Source organism: Bicyclus anynana, chromosome 13 (genome assembly GCF_947172395.1).
Source record: "Bicyclus anynana chromosome 13, ilBicAnyn1.1, whole genome shotgun sequence".
NCBI classification, from domain to species: Eukaryota; Metazoa; Arthropoda; class Insecta; order Lepidoptera; family Nymphalidae; genus Bicyclus; species Bicyclus anynana.
In genome coordinates, this window is record NC_069095.1 from 4,062,869 (window position 1) to 4,077,887 (window position 15,019).

The window sequence follows — 15,019 nt, forward strand, 5'->3', positions numbered from 1 at the left end:
CTATGTATTGTAACAACGTATAACTTGATAGTACGAGTATATATACGTAATATTCTAAATCGTGTCCATTTCATTAACCACCAATCGAGCTAATGATCGCCGAATTTTTTCACTTAAATAAACATTAAGAAGAAAATCGACGGCGTAACCGACGAACCTTTTACCGGAATTACATTGCGGCTAAGTGCTCCCTTTTAGATGCCTACAGTGGATGACGTTGCATACGAAAGTGTATCGATATTTATACTTTTCTGAATAAAGTTCTCAATATATTTGAGTACATCAGCCTAGTCTGCTAGAATGCTTGGTTTTGCGCTTCCGCCTTTCCCATTGGCCCCTGGGCCCCTGGTCTTAGATCAGCGCAGCCCGTACACTCGAAGATCGCATGTCTCGGGATGTCCTCCTCGCCGCAAAAATAGCAGTTTTCACTGGAGTGGAAAGTGTGTGCAGTGCAGTGGAAATATATAGCGATCCCTTTAAGGGGTGATAGTAGGGATCATTAGCTATCATATTGCATTAGGATAAATGGGCAAAAATTTACCAATTTCGAAAAAAAAAACTTTTCTCTATTTTATTTAAATGTGGGCTCTACTCCAAAGTAGAGTACTCTACTTCAAAGTGGATTATAAAATAAAATTACGTATTTAATAGTTATTATTGGTGTTTTTAGATTTGTAACAACCTATAACATAATAATACAAAAAAAACAGAACCGTTTTCTAACCTAAAAAATTTAAAATGTTTTTCTGTTTCTTATGACTAAATGCAAATTTATTTCAAAAACTCAACTAGCAACTTTATTGTATCTGTATCGATAGTAGGTAGTGGATATTGCCCAGTTGACATTTTTTCTAACAATGGCTTTACGAAATACGAAAAATGTGGTTGTTATTGATTTGATATTATTGAAATTAAGTGGCTAACAAACGTCAAAGTTAGTGAATTGGCCGGCAAGAAGGTGTTCAATGTTCCCGATAAAAGTCAACGTAGTTGGTACGGAACACTCGCAAACTTTCAAGGTATTTCTTCATCAAAGGTAAGTGTATGTAAGGTGACTATGTCACGGTGTACGGAGAAAGAGAACGAGATTAAAACTTTGCCACTTGAAAGTGCAGTGGCCGCATGGCTGGAGTGAAATTTACTCGGAACAAAAGTTAATATAAGCGAAATTTGTACTTTCGCAAGCGGTTTGCGGGCTGACCCGAGTCGAAACTTCCCTGGGAACTAACTTGGGAATTCAACGAGGACAGTTGGGCACCTGTGTTTTAAGACATCACCATTCCACTATATTTCGGAGTTATTCAACTTAAACGCTGACGATAGACTGCAAAATGTAACCGCAGATTATAAATCATACAGATATTCAGAAACGAATATTTCAATAAATAATTTTCATTAAATATTCGTTTCTGAATATCTGTACGATTTTTTCGGACTTATTCAACTTAAAGGCTAACGATAAAGTACAAAATGTAATCACAGATTAAAAATACAGTAATTCAGAAACGAATATTTCAATAAAATTATTTACGTGATTGAAAGTGACATATTTATTATAAACCTTTTTGACCATTAGTAACAGTACTTTTTTCTGAGTTTTACTTATAAACAAACGAAAAATACATTTGCATTCATGACAGGTATGAAAACTAACTCTAAATCTTATTAGAATACCTTTACATTGTATTAAAAATATTCCAATGGTTCAATAAAATAAAAAATAATTTTACATGCACATTATATTCCTTTAATACAGATTTATATTGGTCATAAAACACATTAACCTCTAAGTACGTCAGATAACAATCAGTGAATGTTTGGGGGTTAAAAATTTTGAATTTAATTAAAGTTCCGCCGCTAGCATTTTTCTTCGTTTCCTTATCAGATATTCGCACATACATGCACCAAATGTAATTACATTGGGCGAGCTTTTAAACAGACCGCCAAATAAACGCATTACTCATCTGTCAAGTGACTAAATGTTTCTTTAATTAATTTTACAACTGTACCCTAATTTAACTGGAAGTATTCGACAAATTTCGATTGCTGCATTTATTCAGAGCGACATTGAGGGTAAGTTAAGCATTTTCTGCTTTGTACAACTTTGTAAAAATACCAAAAAATATAAACAGATTTAAACACATGATTACAATAAAAGATTAGAATAGAAGTATGTGTTCACATAATGAACAAGTTCGAGCGACAGCGAATAAAACAAATGAAAAAAATCTATTTTTGAAAATATATTCTTATCAATATTAAGTTTACCCCGGAGACGTGTTTATAGAAATTGGAAAAAACTATCTGAAAAAAAAGCGAAAGAAGTCGCGATTTATTATACTTTTTAATACAGAAATGGTCTAATGAATAATTTTTATCTCAATAGTTTTTCAACAGCTGAAACATAAATTTTGCGAGTACGTCCACGCTCGTATCGCGAGACCACATTAAAAAAAAAGTAAAAACAGTTTATAGAACGGTTATTGTTGCAAATTTTTTATTCACAATGCAGTAGAAAATTTATATTCACTTTGCACATAAACAGCAACGAAGCCGCGGCTGCAAATGAGGTTGGAGATAGCTTGGAAGTTAGTGAGCATAAATTAAAACAAGTGTTTCTATAAAAAGTTGATAAATGGCCGTCCACAGGCGGCGTGACAAAAAAGGGAGCCGGCGTCAAGCGGAGCGCTAACGTGTTTCATTTTGCACTCTGGGCAACATCTGGCCGGTTTCAGCATGAGCAAATTGTGAAGCTATCAGTTTAAATCTACGAATAAATTTGATTTCACTATGGACATTACGTGTAATACAAAACTCGAATAAAAAATTAAATACAAACGAATATTGGAAGCCGAAAAACAAAAGCAAATCAAATAAATAATGGTCGTCGCCTGTGAAAGTTAAGCAAAAGTGAAAATATTTCATTCACAAAAGAAAAAGTTAATATTTTTTTTTTATTCTTTACAAGTTAGCCCTTGACTACAATCTCACCTGATGTAGTGATGATGCAATCTAAGATGGAAGCGGGCTAACTTGTTAGGAGGAGGATGAAAATCCACACCCCTTTCGGTTTCTACACATCATACTGGAACGCTAAATCGCTTGGCGGTACGTCTTTGTCGGTAGGGTAGTAACTAGCCACGGCCGAAGCGTCCCACCAGCCAGACCTGGACCAATTAAGAAAACTCCGTCTTGTAAATCCACCAAGCGTATACCACTGTGCCACGGAGGCCGTCGAAATAATTTAATTAAATAATTTTATTGGATACAGAGAGCAGGTAATATACAAAGACAACATTACGAGTATCAAGCAAAAAGCTACCCGATTATTAAAATCTATCATATAGTTACTCTATGCTAATATTATAAAGAAGTAAAGTTTGTGGTGTTATGGGGGTAATCTCTGAATCTGAACCGATTTGAAAAATTCTTTCATCACTAGAAAGCCACGTTATTTGTAAGTGTCGTAGGTTTAGGTTAGTATTTTATCCTCGTCTTCTCACGGGAATCAGAACTATTCGAGTGAAACCGCGGAAGGTAGGCTAGTTTTAGTGTGGTCTTGAGAAAAAAACATCATGCACAAATACACATAAAAACTGAAATTATGTTACACTACTAGCAGACCACATGCGGGGTTTTACCCGCTTAGTATCCCTTTCCGTGGAAATAGGGGTATATAAATATGCTTATGTTACTCGCTGATAATGTAGCTTTCCATGGGTGAAAGAATTTTTCAAATCGGTCTAGTATTTAAACTATTATAGTATATTATCCAATGCAAACAATGCATTGGATAATTAGTATCATTATCAATACCTTAATCATATATAGAAATCTGCTCAAGTACAAAACAAAACTGTAACGTCCAAAATTAGATTAGGCTCTCTGAAACGTCCACACTTGCAAGTTACATTGAAATTCCAATTTATCGCAATATGTTGAATACGGCATTGTGAGATGTTTGCGGAATGTAATACAGGTCCCGGCAGCGTTTATAAAACCGCAATACGCCACGATTAGAGTCCGAAGTAGGAATAGTAAGCCTCTGAAATGTGCAATAAAGCGATATATGCACCGGAGCGAACACTTGTCTGGCAGAAGTCGGGTCTAACCTACACTCAACCGTGGATATTAATTTCTAGATATCTGCGGCTATAAGCTTTACAATCAATGCATATAAATAAAATTAAAGCGTGTGTGGTTTGAAAATATTCTTTATTTTTTTAAGTGCTTAAAGTTATTTACACAAAAACAAAAACAAAAACAAACTTTAAAAAAAAATTACTGTCTGTCTGTTTAATATCAATAGGGCTAATCTTTTGAACCGTTGAACTGTTCTTAATTGGACTTAGAAGTCCTCTACCTTCCAATGAGTCTTAACCAATATATAAGCTAACTGGCAAACGCCCGCGACTTCGTCCGTGTGGTATTTAGTTTTTCACAAATCCCTCGGAAACCATGGATTTTTCAGGGAGGAAAAGTAGTCTGTGTTAATCCAGAGTAAAATCCATTTCCATTCCAAATTTCAGCCAAATCGGTGCAGTAGTTGCGGCGTTAAAGAGTAACAAACACCCATACAAACTTTCGCGTTTATAATATTAGTAGGAAGTAGTTTTATCCCGAAAGAATCTACGGTCCCCATAGGATTTAAAAAAAACTGAATTACACGCGGACAAAGTCGCGGGCGTCTGCTAATATTTAAATATGTCTAAACTACTTTATAGAGTACACATTTACCGATTTAATTAAGATACTCCTACGGTCTCGTAGTTCCCATGTAGGCATAGCAAATTCAGCGAACTATCCGTAAAGCAAAAGTTAAGTAATCCAGAAACGCTCCCTTTAATTGGTTTACCGCAGACCTCTATTAACGAAATAAGATGGGAAATCAGAGTATTAGCATAACAGTGAATTCAATTAGGGTTCACAAAGAGGATTACAACTTTAACAATGAACGAAAAGTTAGCGGAGGCCCAATAAACTACCATGGAATAATCAAAATTTGAACGAGTGCAATTATTAAGTTAAAATTAAATTCGTGCTGGGTTCGCATCCCAATTACAGAAGCTTTATTTAAAATAATGATAGAAATGTAAAAAGATATAAGAGCCGTGATAGCCCAGTGGATATGACCTCTGCCTCCGATTCCGGAGAGTGTGGGTTTGAATCCGGTCCGGGGCATGCACCTCCAACTTTTTAGTTGTGTGCATTTTAAGAAATTAAATATCACGTGTCTCAAACGGTGAAGGAAAACATCGGAGACGTGCATACCAGAGAATTTTCTTGATTCTCTGCGTGTGTGAAGTCTGTCAATGCCCATTGGGCCAGCGTGGTGGACTATTGGCCTAACCCCTCTCTGAGACAAGACTTGAGCTCAGCAGTGAGCCGAATATAGATTGATAATGATGATGAAAAAGATATAAATGTCGAACTTCAACAATTGTATAAATAACATTGTTAAGAAACAATAGGTCATATTGTTAATCTTTAAATTACTCGTAGGTGTCTTGCCATACAGTAGTCAATTTCTAATAGATAAAAATCTATATGCTAATATAGAAAGCTTGTTTGTGTGTTTGTTTGACTACAACAACTACCTACTGGCGTAAGAAAATTTGACCCGAGTGGAATCACGGGACACAGCCAATATTCAGTTATTTATGCGTAATGCAGGCAACACACTTGCACTTTTAAATGCGCTAACTGTACTGTCGAACTGTTTAGTTAAAGGCAAAACTGAGAAGTGTACAGTTTTTCTAATAAAATTAGATACAACTGTACAGTTAAACCTAAAGGTCTGTAGCCCGCACAATACGGGATTTTCTCAACGGCTGTCAATTATAACGACAAAACCAAGTAAACTACCAACTACTGTTGTAGCACAAATTCCCCGTTTTCACAAACATTGCACCCGATTTATCGCGATGGACCAGTTACTTTTAAGTCTTTCCCTTCACTAACAACAGTTTCCGAAGGCATCGTGAGACATCCAAGTAATTTATCAGCTCGCTTCGTAGATATCCCAGAAAGGCAATTGCCTACAACATGTTGACAACTTGACGATTTTAGACTTTCAATTTCAAAATTCGTTTTTGTTATATGGTAAATAAAATTTATAATGTGTGCACTGGAATTGACAAAAAAATAAGAGAATACAAAAAGGGACAGTATAAAAAAGAATACAGAAACCACATGTATTAATCTTTATAAGCTGCTCACGCTCTGAAACATGTAAACGGATTTCATATGATGTTCAAAAGTAGATTAAGCTTAGATCAGTGAAATACGGGAAAAAATATCCGAGAAAAATCGGATCGGATCGGTTCGTGGTCGCTATTCCTAGTCTGTTTTTATTGCAAGACAACAGTGAAACCAAACTAATATTGTAAAGGCGAAAATTTGTGTGTGTAAGTACGAGTATGTTTGTTACTCCATTAAGCCGCAACTATTAAATTTGCCTGAAATTCGGAATAAAGATAGATTATACCATGAATTAACACATAGCCTAAACGGAAAAACTGAATTTCACGCGAACAGAGTCGCAGACGTCTTCTAGTATACAAATTTTAGTATAAAAAATACTTTAGACTTGCTATAGTAGTCTTGAGGTTGTAGACAACAAATAAGGCTTCCAACACTTAATCCAAAACACCAAGTAAGTAACGGTAATTCTCGTATCGTGACAGAATTCGCCAGATATGGTTCGCCACTGCGTTTCCAGTTGCGACAGCTTTCGGCAAATGCAAACTACATGTAACACGATAAGCATTTAGGTCGTAATATGTGACGTCAGTGAACTATAGCAAAACTTATGAAAGCCGCGAGAACAATGCGTATTCCTTGCGCAAGTTGCGATCACTGGGAACAATGGCGTATTAATAGAGCCATTCGTCGTCTCATCGCTTATTCATCCACGCCCCCGACGCCTTCGTAGGCAACCGTCGCGATTGATGTCCTCGTGTTTCAACCAACCCGTCACCTTCAAATTACCAACCATAATAACATGAACACGACTGAGATTCAGTTCATAATGCTATTAGGTAACTATTCCCTAGTATCTTCAATAGACAGCCCAGCATTGTTAAAAACCCGTGACGAAAATTACACAAATAAATAACCTAACAATTCAGTTGTAACCTATCTGTAACTAAAATTTTAAAGATTCACTATTGTATTTTTTTAATTTTTCATTTTCTACCTGCTGACCTACATTTTAAGAGCTACAGATCTCATCAGTTACAAATTATAACATCTCCTACACATATCTAATAAGGTTTCTCTTGACCTTGATTTGAGTTGATATTTTCTTGAAAATGTCTTACAAAGGTGTAGGAACCATAACTAGCCTCTGGTGAGTCAAAGCGTATAGTCAATTTAATTTGTGAATCTTAGCTTAATAATTCTACCGAGGGAGGCACAAAGCTTCAAAATTATTATTTAACTAAAGGCATAGCGTTCAGATATTTTATTCATAGAACGCGTGATAAATGAGGAAAGACTCAGCTGTATCTCATACATTATTGCGCCTCTCGGTGAGGGTTACCAAATAAATTGTATTTACCGGATTCATTACGTAATTTACTTGCTGAACATAATGTGGCTATTACGCGCAGTCGGCGTTACTCATAGTATTATTTATTTAATGTGTTGTTTACTGCAAATATATTCTACGAGTGACTATTATTACATGAAGTGAAATTTATATGCCTAAAGCAAGTACAGTTATCCTTTTCTATGACGGGTCAACCATATTTTGATAGCTCAGTAATTGCCTTAAGCATTTTTATTGCGACGCCTGCGAATACGTCAATAAAACTAAGGCGATAATTTAGCCTACATGTAACAACACAAGAAGTTACGTTAAATGGATTTGAAATGCCGTTTGTTATTTATAGATTAGATAGATTGAATAGACCGATAAAAAATATGCTATGCGTTAATCCAAAAAATTACCTCCAGCGGAGAAATTCCTTTCGTTCTTTCAATTGGATAGTGTTTTGGATGATTTTATCTTTTAAAATAATTCTATAAAATATATTTTATAGATTATAGGCATGTAAAAATTTAAAAATATTTTTGTTTATTTTCTAAAGAACTATCTCAGTGCCTAGTTTTTCTACTATGTATTAAGACTTTTTATTCCATGAACTGACTCATTGTCCACAAAAAATATTCTTTTCATGCGATGCGATATCATGGTGTCTCTACCGCACGCATGGTCTTATCACAAACTTGTTACCGCCGTGAGCCTGCCTATAAAACTATCATTTGACCGCGACCGCCACCTCTAGGACTTGTTTTATATGCCATTTCTCATCGGCAAATAGTAATGAAGAGTATTATTTATATGAAAAAGCAGTTTTATTACACAGGAAAATATGTTCTCTTTGATAACTTTGCGATCAGTAATTTGTCCAAAGGAGGTGTAAATTAAAGTTTGCATTTAATTTATAATACCTATTTGTTGCACGTCTGTTAATAATGTATAGCAATTTATACGTTTAGTAGTAGTTGTGTCATGTTTTTAAACGATTTTTTCACTAAAACGGACATTACTAATTCCTTCTTAACGATTCTATGGCAAGAGCGGACCATTATTAGTATATTATATCAAATATCTCTTAGTATCAAATAAAGCCTAGATTTTTCTGTCTATCAATAAGCATCATCATTTTTAGCCTATTTTAAAATAGCCCAGAATCCATGTATCCTTAAAGAAGAATAGGGGTTATACCTATTGTAAACTGTCAAATCGTATTCTAAATTCCAAATTAATCATGTAAATATCTAAGTTAATACAAAGAGTCACAGTACCTACATAAAATCTATAGATTCCATACCCTTCCTTCTATCTATTCAATAAACTTCTTATACATCGCAGTAGTTTAAACACAGATAAATAAATAATGTACCCCGCTGTAATAAAATTATATGCAGCCGTCACTACTGTTCTTATATAGGGAAACCAATCTGAATTCAATCGTAAACTTAATCCTGTTCCGGACATAATGTGCAGACACGATCATGCAACCAAATAAGCCTTTCATGCATAAACTACTGCTCTAACAAAATACGATATCCCGGTAAATATAATAATTTTACGACAAGTCACGATAGCGGCTTCACGGAACGGTTAACAATCGTTCAATTTGTAGGGTCCGTGGCTGCGGGCTCGACAATGGCTCTGCACGCGACTTACTGCCCAAGCCGACATTCTCATACGTAGGATAGCGCGCAACAATCAAGATGTCATTTTTCAACTACCCACGCCGCGGACACCGGAGCGAGCGTACGGTGAGAAATATGGCCGACAACGCACGCACCGGCCCACAAAGGAGGCGTCCCGTGAATGTCGCGATACATATCACCCGGCTGAATACTCGCTACAGATTCACTCCGAGCCTTCTATGCTTTATGCACAACCGACGGATGTTGGGGAATGAACATTTCAACAATAGCAGTTAAGTCTGCCTAATTTGGAATTAAATTTAACGATTGCTTTTTACAATTTAATACTGTGAATTGAGATAACCGACGCATCCCAATTATACAGTATACATGTGTGTAAAGTAGCTAAGTAGCTGAATATTATCGCAAGTTTTCTGCAACGCTCATTATGACAATTCACAGAAGTCAGTGGGTAATTTATTGACGGTGGAAGATGGAAATGGGCGCGGGAAAATAATAGTAATTATTGACACGAACCATCGCTCGGAGCACCCGGCGTACGTTGTAAAGATCACAGGCAAGCACTAACTCGAAAATTCCACATTCATAACGGAGCGAGCCCTTGGGGCGGGACACCAGCTTCAAACTCGTTTGGGAATCGAAATAGCTATTCATTGCGAAATTATATGTGGATAATTTATCTGATAACTTCAAGATGCATAACGGTAATTTCATATTACGTATGTACGTTGTAACACTTGGTAATTGTTTCTTCTACAGGTACACGTACCTAATAATAATAAAGACTATGAAAACGAACTAGACTAAAATTTTATTAGAAGTAGTAAGTAGTTCTAGTGATAGAGCTCGCCTGTCATGCTCATTTCTGCCTCCAAATAGCATCGTTGTGTTTAGTCTGAAAGGTGTGATTGCTGGAATATTTACAGGCAAATGAAACTCCTACGCCTCAGGTTGACAGGTAATCTTCGCTTATCTATGAAACTTTTAATCGGATTCTCATACGGTTTATCACAGGCAAATTGAGTTAACGTGTATATTTTTTTTAGTATGTCCGAACAAACAAACACTGGACGTAATCAGCCTGAACGTACCTACTACAATTATCAATATAGATAAAACAAGTCTATAGTCTCGAATTGAGCACCTCTTCCTTTTTTTGAAGTTGGTTAAAACTGAAAATTATGCAGACGAATCTGCGAATACATCACAAGTACTTAGTATTTAGGTAAATCCTGATAAAGTCAGTCGGGGACAATGAGACAGCGCCCATTTTGAGCTAAAATTATTATTATGTAAATCTTGTCCCTAATACCAAATGCCATTGAAACAAAACATTCGCAAACGCAGAAATACCATTGTAATATTTCAGGTAAACTTCCATTAGCTAATATTGTGCGCGAGTCATGATAAATCCAAAGGCTAAACCACAAAATATGCATTAAGAGCGCTATCGTATATGGCGAGGAAACGCTCATGTGGTAACAAATGGGATAGAAGCGGGACGACCATTTATGGACAAGTATTTCTATTCGGAAGAGACTTTTGTATGTGATACAATGGCGCATCTATTGCAGCACGCTGCTGGAAAATGTTCGCGAAACGCTAACAAGAGAGATGCCGCTAATTGAAATTATTGCTTTAAGCTACTTGTGTCACTTCCTAAACATGGGCATTTTCCTAAAAAGTACCTAGCGATCAAATAATTAACGTAAGTAAAGCTACAATAACTTCCTTCTTTGAAACATACGATTTATTGAAAACTGAAGAACTTCAATGTGTATTAAGTGTTGGGAGTGAGTGTTAAGAAAGCTCAGAGCTATGCTCGAAATGTCACTGCGTGATCGATCGAAGAACCAAAGTCACCGAGTCGCGAAACTGAAGTGGCAATAGGCGAAGCCACATAGTTCGATGAGCCGATGGACGTTGGGGACCCAAGGTGCTAAAATGGAATGGATAGCAACCCCCCACCAGGTGGACTGACGACATCAAGCGAATCACAGAGATTCGCTGGAGGCAGCTTTTCGTGATATTTGGAAGTCCCTACAAATGTCCTGCAGTGGACGTCCTTCGGCTGATATAATGATGAGGATGATGATGATGTTGGGAGTATAGAGTACTTACGCCTACATGTTGATATACAAACTGTAGCGTCTTCACAATACTATTTCGTTAGTCCAGTGGATCAGTGGTAAGTCTATGCCGCTTTTGATACCCACAACACTATTTTGATACACCACAACAATATTAAGGTACAACAAACAATAGAACAGAAACAAAGTACTGAAGAAGCAGAACACTATCAAACGCCTGCCTCTCTCTCTTACCAAGAAATCCTTCGAACCGTTTATCTAATTTCATTATTATACAGGGTGATTCGGTCTTTAGTGCGGATATTTTTTTTCGTGGTTCTGTATCATTAATAGAATATAAATCTACAAACAGTTCGATACATTTTATGTAATTTTTTTTTTTAATTTATGTCTCTAAAATAACAAAATAATGTACATATTATTACTAAACAAGATATATTCAGCTTAAAAGTGATCTGGTGACGTCCTTTAGGTATCAAACGAAAATAAAATAAACGCACAATAGGGTGACCCTAAAATTCTGTTCAAAAGTAAATAACTTTAGCTAACGATAATTTTGTTATTTTTGAGTTAAAAAAAAAAAGAAAAAATACGTGATCATTAAATTTTGTTTATGTACAAAATATAAAAATATCCGCACTAAAAAAAATTTCTTCCTGTATAGACCTGTACATAAATTAAGTAAAAGGAAGAATGAGAGAAGGAGCATTAGCGAAGCAGCAACATGTTTATAAAATATCATTTGTTTGTCAATGGTTGCTACGAGTAAACAACGGTTTTTTGGGTTTGAATTCGGACATCATTTGCTGCATCACTTCTACTCTTAAATAATAATTTCCCTTAACAATGCGTTTCTTCGATGCTGACATTCTTTTAGTTTACACACACAAAAACGTTTGCCCTGTCACCTTACTACCACATCCAGAGCCAAGTCTTCCCAAAATAGAACATCTAAGTATATCTTACTTATTATGTGCAGAAAACATTTTCTCAACTGTTGTCGTGTCGAATGACTCCGATTAGAGCTAAACCTCGTTCGATGACTCGTTTATTTTGCCAGTCGATCGATCAAGCGATGTCGACACAGATTGGTCCATGATTTATGAACGTAATGCGGCAACCTTTAACCCACTTAGTTAAAGAGGTTTACTAGTACAAATATCCTTAATACTTAACTTTAACCAAAAACATACAAGTATACGTAACAGTTATTACTCGTAATGTGGTTTTGTATAGATATTTTAATTTGGGAAGAATGTTTTTGCTTTTGGATGTAAATGTAATGTAGGTGACTGCGTAAATGTGTTAATCACCACTATTGTTAACAAACCTTATTCAGCTCACCGTTGAGCACGAGTCTCCTCCCAGAATCAGAAGGTTTAGGCCTTAGTCCACCACGATAGCCAAATGCGGATTGGCAGACTTCACACACGTAGAGAATTAAGAAAATTTTCAGGTATGCAGGTTTGCCCGTGATGATTTTCCTTCAGCCTTTGGTACACGTGATATTTAATTTTGTAAAATGCATGTAACTGAAAAGTAGGAGATGCATGCCCCGGACCGAATTCGAACCTACGCCCTCCGAATCTAATGCAGGGGTTATATCCACGAGGCTATCACGTCTCTTAAATAAGTAAATGTGTTGGTTTTGTACGTAAACTATAGAAACGTCGGCAGAGCAGAAACGCATTGTTAAATTATTTGTTACTTAGCGTTGGATATCTAAACCCGTTAACCAAATAAAATCGGCCAAGCGCGAGTCGGACTCGCGCACGAATAGTTCTTTACTGTTATCTATAAAAACGGCATAAAAGTCAAGACCAGACTGTCTGGTGTCTGAGTAGTCAAGATTTTGTATTTTTATGTAGGAAGATAAATACAAATTGCGATAATATTATTTTTGGTTTCTATAAAACCAAATTGTTAGTTACTCGCATATATTACATCCTTCTCTCGAAAATTACAATAGTTTTAAGAAAGCCCTCTTTAAAACTGCTATAAAAAAGTGAAATCGAAACAAAAACACCAATAAGCGCGGATTAAACGAGGCCTTCGAGAATGGCGTAAAACTTTGTCTTGTCACGACTTTGCTAACAATGAGATATTTGTTAAAAATAAATGAGATTACTTAAGTTTGCCATAAATCAAGATCATTCTCTGATTATTTTCAATTTTATATTTCAAGGTCAATCTTTAATTATTATAATTGGGACGATACGATTTAGAAGAAGGATGTCATAGAGTTGTTTAACCAAATGCAAAGCAATCAACTGACTTGCTTTACAATTCCTTTACTTACTATATAATAATGATTGTAATTGCAAGTCTGGGCCACTTAAAGAGCCTATTTAGCTTGGCGCTGCCTTCAAACCGATTACTATATGTATACGTACATAAATATGTTATTTCCCGATATTTAGTGTAACATTCGGTTCAATTATTTTGTTAAAATGATATGATTTCATTACTCTAAAAAATAATGGTGATAAGTAAAGTTGTAAACTTAAAATCTATGAGGTTTCCAAAAGTTTCGAAGCGACCAAAGAACACAAATCTAAAAATGGCACATCGAAACTGAGCTTCACTTTGCATATACCTATAATATTTATCTTATTTCGATGATTCATGTTGATATTTTCAATGCTGTATAGTTGTGCCCTTTATGATTAAAGATCCAGCGTTGTTAATGCATCCATAGTAAAATTTCACTAAAAGTAATAAAAACACATTACAGTTTAAAAAAATCAAACTACATACCTGTCAAATGGTTGCCAGTGAACTCGAAGTCGTCGTCCTGATCCCAATGCTTCAGAGATAAGTTGCCGAGGGGCGTAGCGTTCGCGAACTCCAAGTTAGCAAAATGCCAATCCAATATTTGGCGATCTCGAACCGATAAGTACACCGAACTGTAAAATTTAAAAAATGTTAATCGTTGTCCATTGTTTTTTAGGGTTCTGTATCCAATCTGCTCATTTGGAATGAGGGTTTCGCCTCAATAGTGGCGTTACGTTACGTCGTCGGAAAGGACGAATGGCAATCAATGTTTGCAACACCTGCGTGTGGCACACAATGACGCACGATGTCGCAGTGCAAGAGGACGACGCACGCACCCAGTCAGTCTCAACAATGGATCGAAACAAGCGAAAAACTATTATAATATTTGATTAAATAGTTATTTTATATACACAAATAATATACTCAGTCGTGTAATAGTACGTTACGTAATAGTACGTCATAGAGTAGTAACGTTAATTAGGATATTCAGAAATATCTTAGGACTTATTGTAGCGTTGTAAGTTATGTATAGCGGTCCACTTTTTCCTGTCATCGATACTCGTCCGTTGTAACCTTGTGGAGACCGTGATAGCCTTATGGATATGACCTCGGGACTGTTACGAACGTATTTCCCAAGGCATAGAGTAAGGAATCTTCGATCATGTACAATATAGTATTAAAAACCTTACCTCGGTGGATTTGTCTCTAATTGCGCCATCTTCTCCTCGATAGTGTTGTTCTGTGTAACGAGTGTCTCATATTCGTTACAGAGCAGGTTCATCTCTCGATTGAGTCTACGAAAATTGAACTCTTGCAGAATGCTGGCGTCTCCTGTCGCACCTTTCTGTCTCTCTACGAGCAATGCGTCCTTTTCTGCTTTCATTGAATTCAGCAGCTCTTTTATATCACTCATCCTGAAATAACAAATGAATAAGCAACACATATTATAATTAACGACTGGGCAG

At 36.1% G+C, this 15,019-nt stretch overlaps 1 protein-coding gene across 1 annotated transcript in view; it reads right to left on the reverse strand.

Annotated features, from left to right (window-relative positions):
* The window catches only part of LOC112057943 (lysine-specific histone demethylase 1A), a 421,521-nt gene that overhangs the window by 401,206 nt on the left and 5,296 nt on the right, over positions 1-15,019 (reverse strand). The window contains exons 9-10 of the mRNA XM_024098561.2: positions 14,744-14,968; positions 14,037-14,185 (exon numbers count right to left, since the gene is read on the reverse strand). Coding sequence (XP_023954329.1) covers positions 14,037-14,185; positions 14,744-14,968 — 374 coding nt within the window. The remainder of the gene's footprint in view (positions 1-14,036; positions 14,186-14,743; positions 14,969-15,019) is intronic.